The sequence below is a fragment of the Podarcis vaucheri genome (assembly GCF_965113315.1).
Source record: "Podarcis vaucheri genome assembly, chromosome: 1".
NCBI classification, from domain to species: Eukaryota; Metazoa; Chordata; class Lepidosauria; order Squamata; family Lacertidae; genus Podarcis; species Podarcis vaucheri.
In genome coordinates this window covers 15,373,196-15,394,479 of record NC_138759.1, presented here as the reverse complement: position 1 = coordinate 15,394,479, position 21,284 = coordinate 15,373,196, and the positions used below count along the sequence as shown (strand labels likewise).

At 46.7% G+C, this 21,284-nt stretch overlaps 1 protein-coding gene across 1 annotated transcript in view; it reads left to right on the top strand.

The window, feature by feature from the left end:
- The window catches only part of TRMT61A (tRNA methyltransferase 61A), a 61,832-nt gene that overhangs the window by 5,072 nt on the left and 35,476 nt on the right, over positions 1–21,284 (top strand). The window contains exons 2-3 of the mRNA XM_082219440.1: positions 59–423; positions 16,804–17,070. Of these exons, the coding sequence (XP_082075566.1) occupies positions 93–423; positions 16,804–17,070 (598 nt within the window). The 5' untranslated portion in view covers positions 59–92. The remainder of the gene's footprint in view (positions 1–58; positions 424–16,803; positions 17,071–21,284) is intronic.

Genomic DNA, 21,284 nt, shown 5'->3' with positions numbered 1-21,284 from the left:
GCAGGAATGGGCACAGAGGGGTGGAAATAAACAACCTGTGTGTTCCCTTCTTCCTTAGCTCCAGCTAACCTGCTGGCCACAAGACTATCGCGATGAGTTTTATCGACTACAGAGAGACGATAGAAGAAGGGGACACGGCGATCGTCTTCTTGGGCCATGAGTCCATGTTTCCGGTGAAGGTGCAGCATGGTGGTAAAACCCAGACAAAGTATGGTGTCATCAGGCATTCCACCGACCTGATAGGCAAGCGGTATGGCTCCAAGGTGACCTGCAGCAAAGGAGGCTGGGTGTATATTCTTCACCCGACTCCCGAGCTGTGGACTCTGAACCTCCCCCACCGGACGCAGATCCTGTATTCGACGGACATCTCTCTCATCACCATGATGCTCGAGCTGAAGCCGGGGTCCGTTGTCTGTGAATCAGGTAAAGGTTCTTGTTGCATGGCATTTGATAATGGCAATTGGGAATACTTCCTCGGAGGGTATTGTTATTACTATTTCCATTGCATGGCCTTAAAATTGCTCATTTTATTACTACTGTTTTCACTGGGGAAATTCCTCTTGCACCTATTGTTATTCCCAGTACTACTACTGTGTCTGTAGCACGGTTGTTACTGCTCATTCAGAAGGAATCGTAGAGTTGGAGGAGACCCCAAGGGTCATGCCAGCCTGGCTTTTGAAAGGGGCTTTTCATTTTTGGGTGGGGGACGGGACCTCACACACTTCGACAGGTGCATTTCTTCCTGTCCAGCTTGGAATCTAGCATGTTGCCAGTGTGGTGTAGTGGTTAAGAGTGGTAGACTCGTAATCTGGTGAACTGGGTTTGCGTCTCCCCTCCTCCACATGCAGCTGCTGGGTGACCTTGGGCCAGTCACACTTCTTGAAGTCTCTCAGCCCCACTCACCTCACAGAGTGTTTGTTGTGGGGGAGGAAGGGAAAGGAGAATGTTAGCCATTTTGAGACTCCTTAGGGTAGTGATAAAGCGGGATATCAAATCCAAACTACTACTACTACTACTACTACTACTACTCTTCTTCTTCTTCTTCTTCTTCTTCTTCTTCTTCTTCTTCTTTGTGGTTTGGGGGACACTCAAAGGATCAGGACCCCAAATCCTTCCCCTCCGCCCAAGCATCCTCTCTTTGCTGCTGTGGTGTGCAGCGCAGCTGTGGGAAGATTGGGGAGACTCAACTAGCTGAGGAAAATAGCTGCCCTCCATCTCAATGTGCAAAAGGGGCCATTGAGCTGAGGTATCTCTGCATGTGTGCATTGTGGCGATCAGATGCCCTGTGCTGAAATAACGTCATAATAGGTGCCATGGTATGGAATGAATAAATAGTTGTGCTTAAGTTGATGTGGGTATGGATTTAATAGCATGTCTGGTCTTCAAGACTCAGGGCAATGGATTCTAAGAATAAGCACTGGAATAGCATTCAAATCAAATTCGTTGAAATTTTGCTGTTGTTTTGCAACTTGGCTTTTCAGCCCCCAAAGGCTTACAAGTGGGTCTTGCAGGTGCTCAGGGTTGGTCTTTGGCAGGCCCTCTGTGGGAGAGAATTCCACCCAGGGGAGGGTGGCCCCTGAGAACACCCCTCCCCACACTCTCGCTGCCCGATGTGCTCACGTCCCATGCACCATGATGTCAGAAAACAAGCCCATGACCCTCGAGCGAAAGGAGTATTGTTATGATTGCACAAGCTTTTGGCAGGCGTCTGGGCATGACAGTATCTTTCTTGGACGGCCGAAATGCCATCTGTCATCCTGTTTCCTTATTCAGCAGGATGTTTCTCCCCGCTTCCATGTGGGAAACTTGCAGTGCCGGTAAACAGCTCCAAGGACTGAGTTGATGCTTTGAACTTTGCACTAGAAATTGCTAGGAGTCTTTCGGTCATGCTTCAGTCTTATTAGCCTCTCCAGGTAAGGCCCCACCTGCAACCTGTGTTTAAAGCAGCATTGTGCCACTTTAAATAGTCATGGCATCCCTCCAAGAATTTGGCAACTTTAGTTTAAGAGTGTTGGAAGTTGTTGGGAGGTCTGCTGTTCCCCTCACAGAGCTGCCGTTCCCAGCATTGCTTGGGAAGAGGGAATGACTGCTCAACATTATGAGAATTTTAGAGGGGAATAGGGGTGCCCTAGCAACTCTCAGCACCCTTAACAAACTGCAACCCCCAGAATTCTTTGGGGAAAACCATGGAAGAAACCTAAGATGTCAGGATACTGCTTTTAGTGTATACTGCAGATGGGGCTTAAGTTTAGGGTTGGGAAATCCAAGATGGCAGCTTCAGTAGCACAGAGAGCCAGGCTAGACTGTACATTCGTTATTGTAAATAGGCGCTCTGTTGGTAGGCCTGTGGCGATGAAGAATCCTATTGCACAGTACATTTAAAGCAGAATGATACCACGTCAAACTATCATTAGCTTTATTAGAACAACAAAAATGATGTTGGTCGGGCTTGGTGATACCTGGTTTTCAACTCCGCGATATATCACCAGCTAAACATTGTGATGTGCCGTTATATTGCGACGTCTGAAATAAGAATGGAACTCTGTAGAGGCGAACACATGTTGGCTTTCCTCAGCTCTCCAAAATGTGGCACTTGCAGGAGGTATCTCAAATTTATTACTCGAGCAGTTAGTGCCTTCAGCTCTTTCAACAGCTGCTGGATTTCTGCCTGATCCCCTACACTAGCTTTAAAGAGCAGATAGCCAGATCCCATGGGTACTCGCTAGTTCCTGCAGGAAGCAAGATGGAGGCACGGGCGGTCCGAGGAGGCGGTGAACTTTGGCAACCAATTCTTGTTGTGTTATCCTTGCTTTGAAGATAGGGAAGCTGCCTTATACCAAGTCGAACCATTTGTCCCATCTGTTTTAGTGTTGTCTACACTGATTGGCGGGATGCTGGTGGCGCTGTGGGTTAAACCACAGAGCCGAGGACTTGCCGATCAGAAGGTTGGCGGTTCGAATCCCCGTGACGGAGTGAGCTCCCGTTGCTCGGTCCCTGTTCCTGCCCACCTAGCAGTTCGAAAGCACGTCAAAAGTACAAGTAGATAATAGGTACCGCTCTGGCGGGAAGGTAAACGGTGTTTCCGTGCGCTGCTCTGGTTCGCCAGAAGCAGCTTAGTCCTGCTGGCCACATGACTCGGAAGCTGTACGCCGGCTCCCTCAGCCAATAAAGCGAGATGAGCACTGCAACCCCAGAGTCAGCCACGACTGGACCTAATGGTCAGGGGTCCCTTTACCTTTACCTTACTCTGATTGGAAGCAGTTCTCCAGGGTTTCTGGCAGGGGACATTACCAGCCCTGCCCGGGAGTTGAATCCGAGGCCTTCTGCATTCAAAGCAGATGATCTCTTTGCCTGGGATTGTGGTTACAGCAGAGAGCACATGGGAGAAGCTTTGCTGTGTTTGCTCCTGACTACTGCCGGGCTAGAGGGCAAGCGGCCTTTGTTTTGACCTCTGCTAATGAATTATGCCATAACGAAATAATGGAAAAGGTCGGCTATCACTTACGCAGTGGCATCCTTGGTTGCAAGGAATGTTAACTGGCATTCATGTGCATGCTAGGGGAAGGGGCTGCAGCTTCTGCTTTGCATGCATAAAGTCTTGAGTTTGATTCCAAGCATCTCCAGCTAAGCCTGGGAGAAGACACTTGTCCGAACCCTAGAGAGCCACTGCTAGTCTGTGTACCCCGTACTGAGCTGGACGGACCAATGGTCTGACCTGTAACCTCCAATGTTTCATGGAACATACTACCTTATAAGGCAGGGGACTCTCCTCCATTAGATGTTTCTAAGCAGAGGCTGAATGGCTGCTTAGTTGGGGCAGTGAGAGCAGAGGATTTCCCGCATCAAAGCAGCATTGACTTTTCCAACTCCTTTGAGATTCTGTGATACAGCCCCGTTTGCAAGAAAGCAGTGCTATTGGAGAGCGACATGCCTATGGAGAGCTTTTCATGCTCACACCTGTTCCCGTATCATTCAGTAGAACTTTGCATGTGAGTCAGGGCTCTACCCTTGCTGGGGGGCACCAGTTACGTGTGGGAAAACCTCATGTCTTCGGTTCATATGGTAATTCTTACTGAATGAGGAAACTCATCATGTGTGTGGCAATTCTCCTCGTCTTAATTAACTGTGACCTTGTTTTCTGGATTCTTTAGGTTGCTTTAGGTAGGCTGGTGTTTGGTAGATGGGTCTGTCCTATTGGGCAAGGGGTTAATCTGTGTTATCCTTCACCACCCGGCTGTCCTCCAGAGCTTCTGAACTTCAGCTCCCATCAGCCCCAGCTAGCATGGCCAGTGGTAAGAGATGATGGGAGTTGTAGTCTCAACAACATCTGAGGCTGGTCCAGAATGCCTCTTGGTTGCTTCAGCTCAGTGTTTCTGTAATGCATCACAAAACATTAGGATGGGGATTGGCACCTGGAAGCCAGCATGGAGTCAACCTGGCCCCTCTGCTTTGGCAACCAGGAGGCAAAATAGTGATGGCCTAGACGGTAGCTCAGTGCGTAGAGCATGAGACTCTTGGGTCGTGGGTTTGAGTCCCACTTTGGGTGAGATTCTTGCATTGCAGGAATCTCAGCTAAAGCATCCATGACAGACGGCCATCCAACCTCTGCTTGAAAACCTCCAAGGAAGGAGAGTCCACCACCTCCTGAGGGAGATCGTTCCACTGTTGAACAGCTCTTACTGTCAGAAAATTCTTCCTGATGTTGAGTCGCAATCTCCTTTCTTGTAATTTGAAGCCATTGGTTCAAGTCCTACCCTCCAGGAGCAGGAGAAAACAAGCTTGCTCCATCTTCCATGTGACAGCCCTTCAGCTATTTGAAGATGGCCATCATATCTCCTCTCAGTCGCCTCTTCTCCAGGCTAAACATGCCCAGCTCCTTCAACCGTTCCTCATAAGGCTTGGTTTCCAGACCCTTGATCATTTGGGTTGCCCTCCTCTGTACACCTTCCAGCTTGTCAATATCCTTCTTAAATAGTGGTGCCCAGAACTGGACACAGTACTCCAGGTCTGGTCTGACCAAGGCAGAATAGAGCAGTACTATTACTTCCCTCGATGTGATTGCTATACTTCTGTTGATGCAGCGTAGAATCACACTAGCTTTTTTCAACTCTACAATTCTATGATTCTATGTATAAGTCTGCAGTAGCACTGAGAATTGCTGGTGGTTTGCCATTTTGGGAATGAGGATGAGACTTTGGTCAGCTACCTTCTTGCAAAAGTGGCCAGGTGCTTGCTTGTTGTGAAATCTGTGGCTGTTCAGGTATTGCTGGACATCCAGCTCCCATCAGCCCTAGCCAGCACAGCCAATGCTCAGGGATGTGTGTGATGGGCCATATTTCCCCCATCTTTCTGCTAGGCCAAAGGTGAAGGAGAGATGTTTCGCGTTCCTGCTGTCGTTGAATGAAGCGATACTGCAAACGAGTTCCTGTGTGGTTGTGCAAGGAACTTGGGGCGTTGGAGTTGGCTTAATGCTGAAATTAATTGCCAACTTGATGGGCAGGATTTTTAATCTTATGCCGTCGAGTCTTGCATATATCGTGTTGGGTTTTTCTTTTTTTAAGTGGGTTACTGGCAGATGAGGTGAACGTATTGCTCCGACTTGTTTTGCATGCCTGCTTTTATGTTTCAAATCGTTTGACAGCACATATTGTCAAGCAGAGGTAGGCAGTTTGCTCTGTGAAAGGGGCCACATTGAAATACAGACACAAACACACACACACACACACACACACACACCCTGTGGGAAATAACTCATTTACACATTTTCAGTAGGATGTAATATAATCCTCATAACATTTTGCATATGTGGAGGATGCCAAGTTACAACTGAAGGACGTGTTGCTGTCATCTTGTGCTGGCAAATTATCGGGCTGGTATTGTGTGTCAGCCAGGCTTTTAAGTTAAGCCCTTTGCAAATCTTGAGAGGGTGATAAATGTCATGGGAAGGATCCAGAAATGTAGGGAGAGGAGCTTCTGGCGGTGGCACTGTTCCTGATGAGCTGTTGTACAAGGGCTAGCGGAAGATGTTTGTGCCATTGTACAAGAGTTTATGCGAAACCTCGTGCTGGCTTCCATCTTGAGATCTTGCACAAGAGGTTGTGTGTCACCTTGGACAGGGGGGGGTCAGATCCAGCTCAGAAAGTTGGAGCTGTGCAACCCTGGGGAGGTTCATAGTGGGATGGGAGAAAGGGCTGCAGGAACCCAACAGATGTCTGAGCCTAGAGAGAGGACCACAGGTTTGTGGGATGGAAAACTCTGTCCAGGGGAGGGATAAAGCAGGTGGACAAAAGAGCATTCTGCCCCCATGACACCAGACTCTCCATGTCAGATACCTCCTGATGAGGAACTGCCTGCAGCACCACCTACTATCGGTGTAGAGCCTCCTACAAAGGAACGTAACTTGGGATGAGCCTTGACTTGAGTCTTGGCTTGAGTCTACTGCAAGCAGCCTGGATGATGAGTCTTGACACCAGCATTGGCACGAAGAAACTTCACAGGCTCAGCCCACTCGAAGGAATGCTTGTTTACTCACCCCGTCCTAGGACTCCAGCTGCTTTTAAGCGTTGTGCATGCCTCACTCTTCAAAGGGAAGGTGCATAGCCAATGATCAGAGATGATGGGAACTGGAACATCAGGAGGGACAGAGGTTCCCCACACCTGAATTTTAGGCTATATCATGGTGTTTGAGCTACTTGTGGCTCCCAAGCAATTGATGTGTAGATCTTAAGCAGCTGGAAAATTGTCTCAGTAGTACGTAAAATTTTATTAAAATGGAAGACGGTAGATTAGAGAATGTGCGCTTTGTCTGTTAATTGCAGCATGAATAATCATTGCAAATTGCTGGAAGTGGCAGACAGAACCATTGAAAGCCAGTAGTTGTTTAAGATATGAGATACGATTTAGTTAAATTCCCTGAGATTAAAATTTCTTATAATAAGGCACTGTTTAATAAGAGAAACGTGGCTTTAGTTGCTAGGTTTTCTGCAGTGGAACAGCCAGTTGAATGCAAAATGAAGTTTTTTTAAAAAAAGAAATGGTATTGTGCTTCCTTGAATACATGGCAAATATTTATGCTCTTTTCTTCTTTTTCCTTTTCTATCCCACTATAAATTTTTTTAAAGCATCAGTATGAATTTATAAGTATATGTACACTCAGAATACTGAAATCTCCTTACCTGCAGCATACAAACGTAATATCTGCAACAAAACAGGAACACTGTATGAGAAGAGCCCTGCAGGATCAGGCCCACATCAACGGGCCAACCAGATACCTATGGGAAGCCCGTGAGCAGCTCATGAGTGTGACAGCCGCCTCCCTGCTTGAGTGTCGTGGACTGGTTGGAGGAATGGTGGGAGGAACCAGCTGGGAACCCCTAAGGGAAGAAAACTCAGAGCCTGGGGATTGGTGGTGGGACGACAGTGAGTGGTCAGAGGGAGGAGGAGCCATTGGTAGCCCTCTCCTCTGTGAAACCAGTTGCAGCATGGCATGCTTTTGCTCAGAATGTAAGCCATGCTTCCTCCAGCAGCGGCTGCGCTTCTCAGCGTGGCTTAACAACCAACCCCTCTTCAAAGAGAACCCTGGAAATTGTAGCTCTGGGAGGGGAAGAGGGGTCTTTCGTCAGCCAGGTGTCCTGGCCAGAGCTTTCTTTACTTTTAAGGCATGGGTAGGCAAACTAAGGTCTGGGGGCTGGATCCGGCCCAATCGCCTTCTAAATCTGGCCAGCCGACAGTCTGGGAATCAGCATGCTTTTACATGAGTAGAATGTGTCCTTTTATTTAAAATGCATCTCTGGGTTATTTGTGGGGCATAGGAATTTGTTCATCCCCCCCCCTTCAGAATATAGTCCAGCCCCCCACAAGGTCTGAGAGACAGTGGACCGGCCCCCCGCTGAAAAAGTTGGCTGACCCCTGCTTTTAGGCATAGGGTTGGAGGCAAGTAGCCAAACCCTGCAACTTGCATGCAATGTTTTACTGCAGAGGTTATTGGCAGCCTTCTCCTGTTGCAGGTTCTGCTTTCCAATTGGATTCTCTTAGCCGCTTTTGTCTGTGGGTGGACCCTGGCTGACCTCCTTCCTTGCTTTTTCCTGCAACTCTGAATTTGCCCTAATCCATGTTTCCCGAGGCCTGCTAATGGGCTCTTTATGTTTGGATCCACAAGGTCACAAAGGGTGGTGCTTGATTTCCCCCTGCTAGAATCTGCAAAAATAATCACACCCCTTCCAACCTTCTCTATCCTCCCTGCTCCCTGTCTGCTCTCCTGAAAACCAATAATGCTTTCAAGTTAGTAGATATCTGGAATGCTTGGCTGTGTGTGTGTGTGCGCTTGTGAGTGTGTTTCTTGCTGAGCAGGTGGACATGGTAGGTGATGAGTCACCCTTTGCCGTTCCTGGAAACCAAGCCACAGCTCTGGATTCGGGCCTTGAGAGTACATAAGGCATTTATTAGCGAGCAGGTGGAATCCCCCCAGCTTCCGGTGTAAGTCGAACCACGAAGCCGAGATACGGTAATGCAGTTTTGTGGAATTATGATCAAATATTTGATCTGCTTTGCTGCAGCAAGAGCGCTGGCGGTGGGTCTAGGCGGCCTGCGGACGGCATTTGTATGCATGGCTGATTCCCGAAGCAGCGACTGAGGCAGCTGAGGGCAGCTCTGAAGAGCGGCGGTGTGAAGTAACCTAGATTCTGCTCTCATTTGTACACCAAGCACATGCATGATTAATGCGCTCCAGTTGAGTGCAAGAGCAAACGACCTTTTTTTAAAAAGAGACTTTCAGCAGGGCAGCCTCGCAAGGGGCTGGGTCTTCTTCCTGTCTCTTAGGAGCCTGACATGTCAATGGCAGAGTGAAGGGAGATGGCTCTGGGATTTAGGGACACACTTTTCACTGCATCATCCCATCACTTTTATTCAGGAGTTGGCAGGATATGGGGCAGAGAGTCGATGAATAACTGGCGTGCGCATAGAATAACGCCCTGGGTATAATTGGGAGCACCAGGCAGTGGCAGAGCTCAAGGAAGGGAATTCTTTGCACAGAAGCAAATTTATAAACCGCTCACCTTATTATGAAATTTCAGAGCAGCATGCAGAAAGCCCAACAGTAAATTATGCACTGAGAACAGCACAGTTAAAATTCACGGTGCCGTCACAAAAGATGGTCGGTGGACTATAGTTGAAAGTCTCATTCAGGAAACGCTTGGATAAATAAAACGGTCTTAAGCACATCTCTGAAATAGGAGGGGGGGGGCAGACAGTGCCTGACCTCAGGGAGCTTTGTGGATGAGGTTTACCTTTGGCAACTTTCTACTCACCCAGGCCTTTTAAACAACTTGCCTTTCATAGCCTAGGTCTCTCAGAATTCTAATTGCATTTTTATTTTTTAATAATAATAATAATTTGTTGTTTTTGTAGCTGGATAGCTCAGTTGGTTAGAGCCTGGTGTTGATACAGCCAAGACTGAGGGTTCGATTCCTGTAAGGGTCAGCTGCATATTCCTGCTTTGCCGGGTTAGGGTTTCCCAAACGTGGGTCTGCAATTGTTTTGGGACTATGATTCCCATCATCCCTGACCACTGGTCCTACTAGCTAGGGATGATGGGAGTTGTAGTCCAAAAACAGCTAGATGATCCTTCCAACTCTGTTCTTTTTCAAGCTGGTTGCTGTTTTGCCTTCTGAGCTTCCAACAGAACTATTCCTGCGGAGCTGCAACGTAAATGCAGGACATTAAATAATGAATAAGGCGTTTGAGTATCATTACCTCTTCGTTACAGAGAGGGCAGACCTGAGAGTGACTTGACTCTTCTCGGGCCCTCGAATGAGTTCATGGGAGCAGTGAGCTTTGAACCAAGGAGTTTCTGTTTCATGTTATATTCTTCCTCTGTCTCTACCAGGCAGGGTGTTGCGCAAGGAGGATTGGCTCATGGTGACCTCTATCCAGTCTAACTGGCTCAGAGTAGACCCATTAAACTCATTAATTGTGCCTGATTTCGGTTCCCTGATTTCAGTATGTCTGCTCTGAGTAGGACTAAGTTGGATTAAGACCTGTGGCTTCCTGTTGAGGTTAGTTTGACACCTCGGATCAAATGAAAGTCCCACAAGCACCTCCCTGGTGGTGGCTCAACAACAACAAAAAATACATAAATGTTAAAAGTTTGTCATTTGCTGTCTTTTCCGCAACACTCAAAATCAGTGAGGTAGCCACCTCACTGCCTAATGGTAGGCCTAGCCCTGGTCTGTCCCAGGAATCTCACAACTTGTAAGAATGTGAATCTTAAAATCGCAGAACTGTAGAGTTGGAAGGGACCACAAGGGTCATCCATTCCAACCCTGTGGGGATTGAACCCAAAACCCTGAGATTAAGAGTCTCATACTCTACCGACTGAGCTGTTCCATCTCTTAAGGAGGCAAAAGCCTAGGGCACCTGGTATTTCCAGGCAGTCTCCCATCCAAGTACTAGCCAGACCTGACCCTGCTTAGCTTCCGAGATCAGGCAGGTTCAGGGTAGCATGGTCTCTCTCTTTAGAGCTGGAAGCAGGTTGCAACTGTGAGGCCTCCTAGCCCAATGGCATATTCAGGGCAGTATTATTCCGCTAGCTGGTGTGAGACTGGCTGGCTTTGTGTAGCCCTCACACCAAGCCTCGTTACCTCTGGTGCCTTTCAGGAATACTAATTTATACACGGTTGTGCACTTCAGATATTTTGTTCTCATAACAACGGGAACATTGGCAGGAACAATGGCAGATCTTGGGAGGCAGAGCTGTCTGAAAACGCCTGCCAGAAAAGAGCATTAGTGGCCTAAGTAGAGGAACTATGGGGTTGCATTCTGCATTCTCCGCATAGCAATTAGCAGCTAAGAACAATGTGGGCGTGAAGCCCACATGCGGCCTCAAGTGCTTTCATGTGGCTTCCAGACTTTTCCCATGCTCTCCATGAGCCTTGAGAATTTCACTCTGTTGCTGCTGCTCTTTTTCTCTTCGGGGCAAGTTCCTAGTCCACATGAGGACAAAGAACCGAAAGGAGCAGCGAAATTCAAATGTGTTGTGCTTGAAGATCCCACAGTAACAAAGGCCATCTCATGCGTTCTCTCTCTCTCTCTCTCTCTCTCTCTCTCTCTCTCTTGCGACTAACTGTGCAAGAGGACATTTTCGCTCCAGCAGGTACCGTATTTTTCGCTCTATAACACGCACCAGACCATAAGTCGCACCTAGTTTTTGGAGGAAGAAAACAAGAAAAAAAATATTCTGAATCCCAGAAGCCAGAACAGCAAGAGGGATCGCTGTGCAGTGAAAGCAGCAATCCCTCTTGCTGTTCTGGCTTCTGGGATAGCTGCGCAGCCTGCATTCGCTCCATAAGACGCACACACATTTCCCCTTACTTTTTAGGAGGGAAAAAGTGAGTTTTATAGAGCAAAAAATACGGTATATCTGGACCAAGTTGATGAGAAACCATTTCTGCAGCATGCCCTTTCTAGGCTGGTTTTAACATGTCATGGATTGTGTTATTTTTATTATTTATTTTGTCTTGTTGTATTGTGATGTTATGTTGTAACCGCCCTCAGACCTTCAGGTATAAGGTGGTACAAATTGAATGAATGAATGATGGTAATTTGTTAATAGGCAGTTTTGTTGTTGGTTGTACCTGGTTGCTGTATTTTTGTTGTTGTTGTCAGTTGCCCCAAACCTGCAGTTTTACCTCAGGACTTCTTATTTTTCTCTTAGGGAGTTTCTCTGAGGCCATTGTTTCCCCCGCAAATAAGGCGGGCTACCTGATTCGTCTCTCTGCCTTCCCTGACAGATAATTAAAAAAAATGGAAGTCGACTTTACAAATACATTGAAGGCTTGGTTAACGCATCTGCCCTGAGGCAGCTGGGCTGTTCAGACTGACATGTGCCCCCCATCATCACCACCTGCCACTCCCCTCACTCCCCAAGTTGAGGGGATGAGGAGACATTCACCTGCCAGCTTTGTGCGCGCGCACACACACACACACAGCCTTGCATTTGTCAGAAGTGTGAGAGGGGTCTCCTGGGCACCTCGCCCCCTCAATATGGGAGAGTGTCAATTTGAGCATCCTTAATAATCGGCACCATAAACTTCCCTAGCAGATATCCACTTATCTTGTCTAAAGAACTTCCAATGATTGAGGAGGCCAGAAGGGTTCATATCCATCTTAACTGGCTTATAGCACCCATCCAATGGTTTATTAAGATGAACTGCGTTGAACTGCTTGCCTAGCCATTGCCTGCTTGAAACACCACTAAGTTGTTCTTTTTCTCGTTTCGGATCAAAACTGGTTGGGGGGGGGGGACATCAAATTATGCCTCGATAAATGGCAAGATAGAAACACGGAAGATACTGTATGGACAGTGGCCAATGTCACGTGTATGCAGCTTCCGAAACCAGTGGTGGGAGTGCACACAGAATATGGAGTAAATGCATAGTGTGTACATAGAAAATTTACCTCACAGATTTCCTTGCCTTGTATGTCCCAACCAATTACCCGTATCATCTGGGGGAAGCGCTATTAGTGGTCCCCCTTGGACCAGAAGCACAACTCAGGCCAGCAAGGAGTTGTGCCTCCAGTTTCAGTGGGCCTGTGGAACTCCCTCCCACAAGAAATCAGTCAGGCACTGTCCCTGCTAAGGATCAGACGCCAGGTTAAAACGGTTTTATTCCGGGAGGCTTTTTGCGCCATTACTGAAACCCCGATGCTTTAACCTTTGATGTTGAAATTACGTTCTGAATTTTACACATTGTGTGTGTGTGTGTGTGTGTGTGTGTTTAATTGTAAGTTGCTTCGGGGCCCTGATGGTGACTTGCGGGGTATACATTTTAAAAACATGAATAAATGACGCTTCGCAGAGGCGCTACGTCTATCAATGGTTATTAGCTTTCGTAGGTAAATGGAGCATCCATAGTCTGAAGCAGTTTATCTCTGAGTGCAAGACACTGGGGACAGGCAGCAAGGCAGGGCTGTTGTGAGCTTCCCAGGTGCTTCCAGCTGGTTGCAGAACTAGCCAGACCCTTGAGTCGAATCAGTGGGGCTCCTACAACATTCTTAGCTGCAGTCCTTTCCTCCCCAAGAGAAACGTATTTTCAAGTAAATGTCGACTGAGCAAATTTCCTCCCTCTCTACTGCAGGGGGTGTGTGCCTTCTTGGTAAGATCCACCATTCTTCCTGCCATTAAACAGCAACCACCACCAAATAGCATCAGATTCCAGGCTTGGCGTAAAGGGGGCTTGCGATGAATCCCAAGAGCCCAGGCGCTGAGCCAAAGCCAACTTTAATTTGGTGGGGGGGAGTTTCCTAGAAAGGGAAGGAGAACAGTCTTCTTCCCTGGTGGTTCAGGAGCAGGTTTTTAAAAGCCAGATAATTAAAAATGTAGAAGGAGAATATCGAGTGGGAAACCGAGAGAGACATTTGCCAAGCCGCCTCCTGTGCTTCTCCCCCCCCCCCCCGCTGTGTTGACATCCCTTCTGTTTGCTTCCGGAGATGAATGGGGAGGGACCTGGGGCGAGGGCAACGGTTAACCCTCGGGGGGGGGGCAGAAATCATTACACTCCCTGGGTTGCCCCAAATCCCCCACCCGGTCGTACAAGCGTGCCTTCTGGCAAGAGGCTTCACACGGCTGTTGTCACGCAAAGCAATCGATGGGCAGGCCTGTTTGTCTGCAGAATTTAGCATGGGGCTTGCGGTTCCCCCAAAAGTAAATACAGTGGTGCCTCGCAAGACGAAATTAATCCGTTCCACGAGTCTCTTTGTCTAGCGGTTTTTTCGTCTTGCGAAGCAACCCTATTAGCGGCTTAGTGGATTAGCGCTATTAGCGGCTTAGCGGCTTAGCAGCTATTAAAGGCTTAGCGGCTTAGCGGCTAAAAGGCTATTAGCAGCTTAGCGGCTTAGAAAAAGGGGGGAGCGGGGGGAAATCACAACACTCGCAAGACGTTTTCGTCTTGCGAAGCAAGCCCATAGGGTAATTCGTCTTGCGAAGCGCATCGAAAAACAGAAAACCCTTTCGTCTAGCGGGTTTTCCGTCTTGCGAGGCATTCGTCTTGCGGGGCACCACTGTAGACATGTTTGGAGGGTGGGTCATAGTGCTGTAGAGCACAGCAAGGTTCTCTTAAGAGCTCTTGGCATGGGAGGAAGTAGGCTTGGGAGATAGGGTCGTGGAAAAGGGAGAGTTGGATGGGACCCCCGAGGGTCATCAAGTCCAACCCTACAATTCAAGAACCTCAGCAGGTGGCCATCCGACCTCTGTTTAAAAACATCTAAGGAAAGAGAGTCAACCTCCCGAGGGAGACTGTTCTTACTGTCAGAAAGTTGCTGGAATCTCCTTTCTTGTAATTTGAAGCCATGGTTCGGGTAGGTAGCCGTGTTGGTCTGACACAGTCGAAATAAATAAAAAAATTGTCCTGTAGCACCTTAGAGACCAACTATGTTAGTTCTGGGTATAAGCTTTCGTGTGCATGCACACTTCTTCAGATACACAGAAACAGAAGTCACCAGACCCTTATATATAGTGGGGGTGGGGTGGGTTTTCTCAGGAGGGTAGTAGGAGATGGGTGATGGACTCAATGGGTGCAGTAAACCTATTGGCGACTGTTAACGACTGCATGCACACGGAAAGCTTATACCCATAAAAAAACAAATAGTGTTTATGACGCATTAAAAAAAATATAGTGGGAAAGTGAAAAAGAGAGCATAAATATTTTTTCCTGTATTCAAACAGCATGGTTTTTTTTAGAAAACATCATTTTGCATTCAACTGGCTGTTCCACTGCTGGATACCTAACAACTAATGCCGTGTTTCTTTTTATTAACAGTGCCTAATTATAAGAAATTTTAATCTCGGGGAATTTTAACTAAATCGTATCCCATATCTTAAACAACTACCCGCTTTCAGTGGTTCTGTCTGCCACTTCCAGCGATTTGCAAAGATTATTCATGCTGCAATTAACGGACAAAGTGCACATTCTTTAATCTACCGTCCATACAATTTTTCATTTACTTAAGAGCTAAAACATCTGTTGCTTGGGAGCCACAAGTAGCTCAAACCTCATGATTTAGCTGACAATTCAGGTGTGGGGAATGCCTGGCCCTCCTGATTTTACCACTCCCATCTTCCCTGATCGATGGCTATGCACCTTCCTTTGACGAGTGGGGCGGGCACAGCTAATTAGAGCACTGTTCAGGGAACAAGAGTCTCTGAACAACTCTCAGCTCCTTGAACAAGCTGCAGCACCCAGGATTCCTAGGGGAAAGCCCCATGGCTGGGATAGCTCAGTTGGTAGAGCACGGGTCTCTTAATCTCAGGGTTGTGGGTTCCAGCCCCATGTTGGGCAAAACATTCCTGCATTGCTGGCGGTTGGACAAGATGAGCTTCGTGGTCCCTTCCAATTCTACAGTTCTGTGATTCAAGTGGGTCACTAACTCTTCTGCCACAGCCTTTTCAGATCGCTTCCTTTTACTACATCTGACCTTGCAGCGAACATTGTTTGTGGAACTGTTGATTCCCATGGCTATTGCATTTATTAGAAGTGAACCTGGATATTGCCCAATAGATATTGGGCAATAGATATTGGTCATAATATAGACGTGGAAGCGTGCGAGCAATTGTGGAATCTGGATATAAAATTTACAGCATGTTATGATTTAAGAGAAAATTATATGAAAATGATATATTGATGGTATCTTACACCAAGTAAATTAGCAAAAATGTATAAATCTAAATCAAATAAGTGTTGGAAATGTAAAGAGAAAGAAGGTAGTTTTAATCATATGTGGTGGTATTGCAGTAAGGTTAAAGCTTACTGGGAAATGATATATACTGAAATGAAAAGCATGTTTAAAATAACCTTTGTAAAAACCAAACAAACCCAGAAGCTTTTCTTTTGGGAATTATAGGGACAGAACTACCTAAAATGTATAGAAGCTTAATCATGCATGCTATTACAGCAGCAAGAATGTTACTTGCCCCAAAATGGAAAGAAGCAGGAGTCCCAGCAAAGGAAGAATGGATACAAAAACTTATGGAATATGCAGAAATGGCGAAACATACCAGAAGAATAAGAAATCAAGATAACAATTTTTTTATGAAAGAATGGAAATGGTTTATTAATATTTACAGATAAACTGTAAACAGATAAGAACACTGGCAGGATTATTGTAATAACCTGCAGTTTTATAAGCGTTTATACTTAAAGAAAATGAATAAATGAGCATATTACGATAATTTGGATGTGCAGAAGATATTAAAAATAAATTTAAGGAACCGCAGGAAGGGGGGGGGAGGAAGTCAAGTTTTGAAATGTCAAAATGATTGTAAAATTAGTGAAATTAGTGAAGAAGCGAACCTGGATATGGTGCACAGTAGATGACGAGGTGGCCGTGATCATGCTTCTTCAAGATCTTGTTGCAAATTCTTCTTCCATCTCTGGTCCCTTATTATCTTCCAAACATACAAATTCCCTACAAGCAAAAGTCTTGTTAGCTGCTGTGTAGCAGAAGGCGACCTCCCACTAGGCAGATGGGGGCAGAGACAGCCTCTCAGCAATGTGCTTTTCTCCCCATTAGCAAAGTAGGTGATCAGAATCCTCTGCCATGGATGATATTAAATTGGTCAGATCCCTAGTCGTGGGGCAGTGTGGAATAGTGGTTAGAGGGTGGGGTTTAGGAGCAGGGACACCCGGTTTCGAATGCCTGTTTGACCATGAACCCTTGCTAGATCCTCTTAACACAAGGGCATAAAGAGGGAATCCTTCTCTCGTAAGAAATGCTTCCTCAAAGGCTGCAATTCCTTCCCCTTCCTCCTAGGTACTGGAAGTGGCTCCCTGTCTCATGCAATTATCAGGACAATTGCTCCAACAGGGCATCTGTATACAGTGGAGTTCCACCAGCAGAGAGCTGAGAAAGCCATCCAGGAGTTTGAAGAGCACAAGGTGGGCCATTTGGTGACGGTGAAGAACCAAGATGTCTGCAAAAACGGCTTTGGCATCACTCACCTTGCAGACGCGGTCTTCCTGGACATTCCGTCGCCGTGGGAAGCCATAGGGCACGCCAAATCTGCGCTAAAGCGTGAAGGTATGTTACCTGTTTTGTGGTTTATCCATCTGGGGTCTGAGATGGGCATGGGAGTAGAGAGTGTGAACCAACAGAGGCCTCCAAATTCCTCACTTGAAGACATAATCCTCAAATGATATTATTGGAATACAGTGGTACCTCGGGTTAAGCACTTAATTCGTTCCAGAGGTCCATGCTTAACCTGAAACTGTTCTTAACCTGAAGCTAATGGGGCCTCCCGCCGCCGCGCGATTTCTGTTCTCATCCTGAAGCAAAGTTCTTAACCCGAGGTACTATTTCTGGGTTAGCAGAGTCTGTAACCTGAAGCGTCTGTAACCTGAGGTACCACTGTATAAGATGTTAGCATGTGAAATACAGATTTTATTTTGCACTGTGAACGGGTTCACTTTAAAAAAAACCCAAAAACCCCTACCTTGAAAGGTGATGCAAATGCAAAATCTCTTTGGGAAGTTTTGGAACTCTGGGGGAAATGCGGGTAGGCAGCGGCTAGGGAAGGGCCTGCGATTGTGGCCACCGCCTCTGTTTGGGCAAGGAAAGTAAAGGTCGTAACTAGGGCTGGGTGGTATCTGGTTTTCAATATTGTGATATACCAGCCAAACATCTCAATATAACACGATGTCTGAAATAAGAATGGAACTATGTAGAGGCGGACAGTAGGGCTGGCCAATACAGTGGTACCTTGGTTTAAGAACAGCTTAGTTTATGAACAACTTGGATTAAGAACGCTGCAAACCCGGAAGTAGGTGTTTTGGTTTGTGAACTTTGCCTTGGAAGCAGAACATGTTCCGCTTCCTGTTGAGTGTGTTCTATTTGTAAATTGAGTCCACCGCTGCTATGGGAAAGCACTCCTTGGTTTAAGAACGCTTTGGTTTAACAGTAGACTTCTGGAATGGATTAAGTTCGTAAACCAAGGTACCACTGTATCTGGTTTTCAACACTCACTAAACTTTGCAATATACTGATATATCACAATGCCTGAAATATGGATGGAGCTATGTAGAGGCATTGGTTTCACGGTTTTTCCTGCATTGTGATTTTTGCATCGTGCACATACACACCATGGTTCTTAATATGTTGCCAGGTCAAAAATTGTGAATCTGATATCATAATATGGACTTCAAACTGGTTTTGGATGATATATTGATAAATCACCCAGCCCTAGTAGTGACCTGTGAGTTGTAGCATTTTTATCCTTTTGTTCCTGCCAAGCAATTGCAGATGTGTTCCTTTTCCTGCCACAATAACTGAGGTAGGTGGAAGTGAGAGAGAGCGAGCGATGGGCAGTGTTTGAAACTCCCATTGTTCTAGGCGCATTTTGCGAGAGGGAATTTCATTAGCGCGAGCCGTTTTTGAACTCCGGGAGCAAATTTCAGATTAGGAGGGTAGACGGGGGGAAATAATGCATGCAAAGCTCTGTGAACACTTGAAAGTGATACATACCTGCTCAATCTTTTGTTTTATGTTATTGCCAGGCTGTGCATGGAGCAAAAATGGCAAAATAATAATAATAACTATTGTTATTTCCTGCTTCTGTCTGTGTTTCTGCAAGGAATAATGTTGCTGTGTGTACTGGGTTCTTGACCTTTAAGCTCTGCAGCCCTTGTCTTGAAATGCTCGGCTTGTTGCTGAGATCCATTTAGATCTTTTTACTTAAAAGCAATTAAAAATAAGAGCTTCAGGTTTTGCAGCAAGAGGCAGAGATCTGAAAGGAGAAAAACAACTTTTCTCCCACTGTTCTCCCCCCCCCCCGCCCCACTTTGATTGCACAGTAATTGGCATGTGAATAATATAAAAAGCTCTTGAACTTTTAGCTGAGCTGCGAGTGAGTGGGAAGGCATAGTAACATAGCTTGATGAAAGCAAATTCTCTGCAACATTTTGATGGGTGTGCGTGTGTGTGATACAGATTTTTATTTTAATTTTAAATCCTGCTAATGACCAGGGTGGTTGAATGAAAGATGGGGAAAGCCATCTCTTAGGGGTTTGAGTCAAGAAGAGTACACATTTCATATGCTTGGGGGCTGGGTCACTCGTGTGCAGTTATCCCTTGATGACAGCAGCATTGAGTGATGGAGGGGGGTTTTCTTGAACTTGAGAAAGCTTAGGGCCCCAGTGTCATGGTCCGGTCTAGGGGCAATCAAAGTCCCGGCTGAGGACGTCGGGACCGGGGGCAAGATGGCGGGTTGGGAGCAGGAACGAGAGTCCAGAAGCCAGGGGTCCGGGGGTCAGGAAGCAGGGAGTCACGAAGTCAAGGGTCCGAGGGTCGAGGAGAAAGGAGTCACAAAGTCAAGGGTCTGAGGGTCAAGAAGCAAGGAGTCACGAAGCCGAGGTCTGAGGATCAGGAAGCAAGAAGCCAAACGCAGCAAGGCAGGAAACAAGTTGCATTGGCAAAGAGCCGAAAGGAAATGCTGACCTTATATGCCTTCCCCGCTCTTGCCACCAGGTGCATTGAGTTACCAAGTGGCCTCACCTGTGCGGCTGCGCCTTGCCTCTCCAGAACAAACTTAGGAAGGCCCCAGCCCTGCGAAGCCCTACTGGTCACAGGGCCTGGCTCCTGCACGCACTCCTGACACCCAGGATGTCTTTATCCAGCCCTGCTTCAAATGTAATAGGATGGAACCAAGAGTTGTGAGCAGATGGGGAAATATCTGCAAATGAGGAACCTGTAGCCCTCTAAAAAATGTTGAACTCCAATTCTCTTCAGCCCCAGCCAGCATGAACAATGGTTGGGGAAGTGTTAGAAAGTCAGGTATATAAGCTAGGGGCCCAATGGCTCCTTAAACTAGGGTTATAGTCGGCGTAACGAAATGTCTAGTTGCCGTTTCAGGGCCAAAAGTCGTGTTTTTCAGTACGACTTTTTGGTTCCTGAAGTTCATTCTGATTGGGCAGATAAAACATAACGGATAGAATTCTACAGGATGTATTGTTAGTGTGTGAAAACGAGCAAGAGTCAAGGATAACTAGGCATATATCTCCTGATGGTGGAGACATCAGACACTGTCCTGCCCCCCCCCCAGGCATCTTCACTTGGTTGCCAGTGGTTGATAGCTACTGGCGAATTTTGAACACTGAGTTCGAGAAGGGTGGGAGATGTAAGCTCAAAAGCATTTCAAGGGAGACCTGGAGCTCCCATCCCTTCTGTAAGAAGGAGGTCCTATAGAAATCATTCTGCTTATGTTTCTGCATATTTTTCTGATGCCACCCAGCACGAAGTCTAACATCGCCCTGCAGTTTGCTGAAGATTCCTTTTGCATGCTGAAGGGCAGAGTATGTTTGGATCCAAACCAGGACTTCTCAGTGTGGTTGGATTCCAACTTCAGCTACCTTGATCAAGTGCAGAGGCAACAGGTTATGCACATGGGTAGTGAACTGGGGCGTCTTTTCCCAGAGGAGAATTGATTGCTCTGTGCCAAATTGGAAACAGGGATTTAGCGCTATCCGCCACCAAAGACTTCAGATTCAATCCACGTTATACATGATTAAAGCATTGCTTCAAACTCTGCCAGCTCCTAAGCTGCAGTCCTGTCCTTGCTTACCTAGGAGCAAGCCCCATTGAACTCAACAAGGCTTACTTTTGAGTAGACATGCACAGGACTGCACTTCCGGAGTCCATCTTTGGGCGTTCTCAACTCGCAATCACTTCTGTTCCCACGGCACAGCATCGCCTCTGCTCGTGAACTGGAGACTTGTAAATTGCATTGACCTTATATCTGGAATAAATTTAGGCAAAAAAGGCAATGTGACAAGATGCCAGAAGAACATTCCCATAGTCCCCTGGGTGTTGCTGTTAAAGCGCAGTCAGGGTTCCAGTTCAAGTCAAATGCCAACATTTTGAGTTATGCATGCACAAAATACTTGCAGAATCATGGCTGTTGTACACTGCATAAACAACTGAAACCACCAACAGTTTGGGGAGATGCTATTTCCCCCTCCAGCTTTGTCCTCAAAAAGATGATGGTGTCACGATTTGTATCTGTCGCCATCAAGACCCAAAATCCATTGGAAGTGTTTCAGGCACTTACAAGAGTACAGGAAGCTAACTTGCATTGTGCCAGGCCATTTGCCTACCTATCTCAATACTGTCTGTCTCAAGCACCTATTTCAGTGTTGGAAATTAATCATAGAATTGTAGAGTTGGAAAGGACCCCAAGGATAATCTAGACCAGGGGTCAGCAAACTTTTTCAGACCTAAATGCTTGGGTGAACAGAAGCATC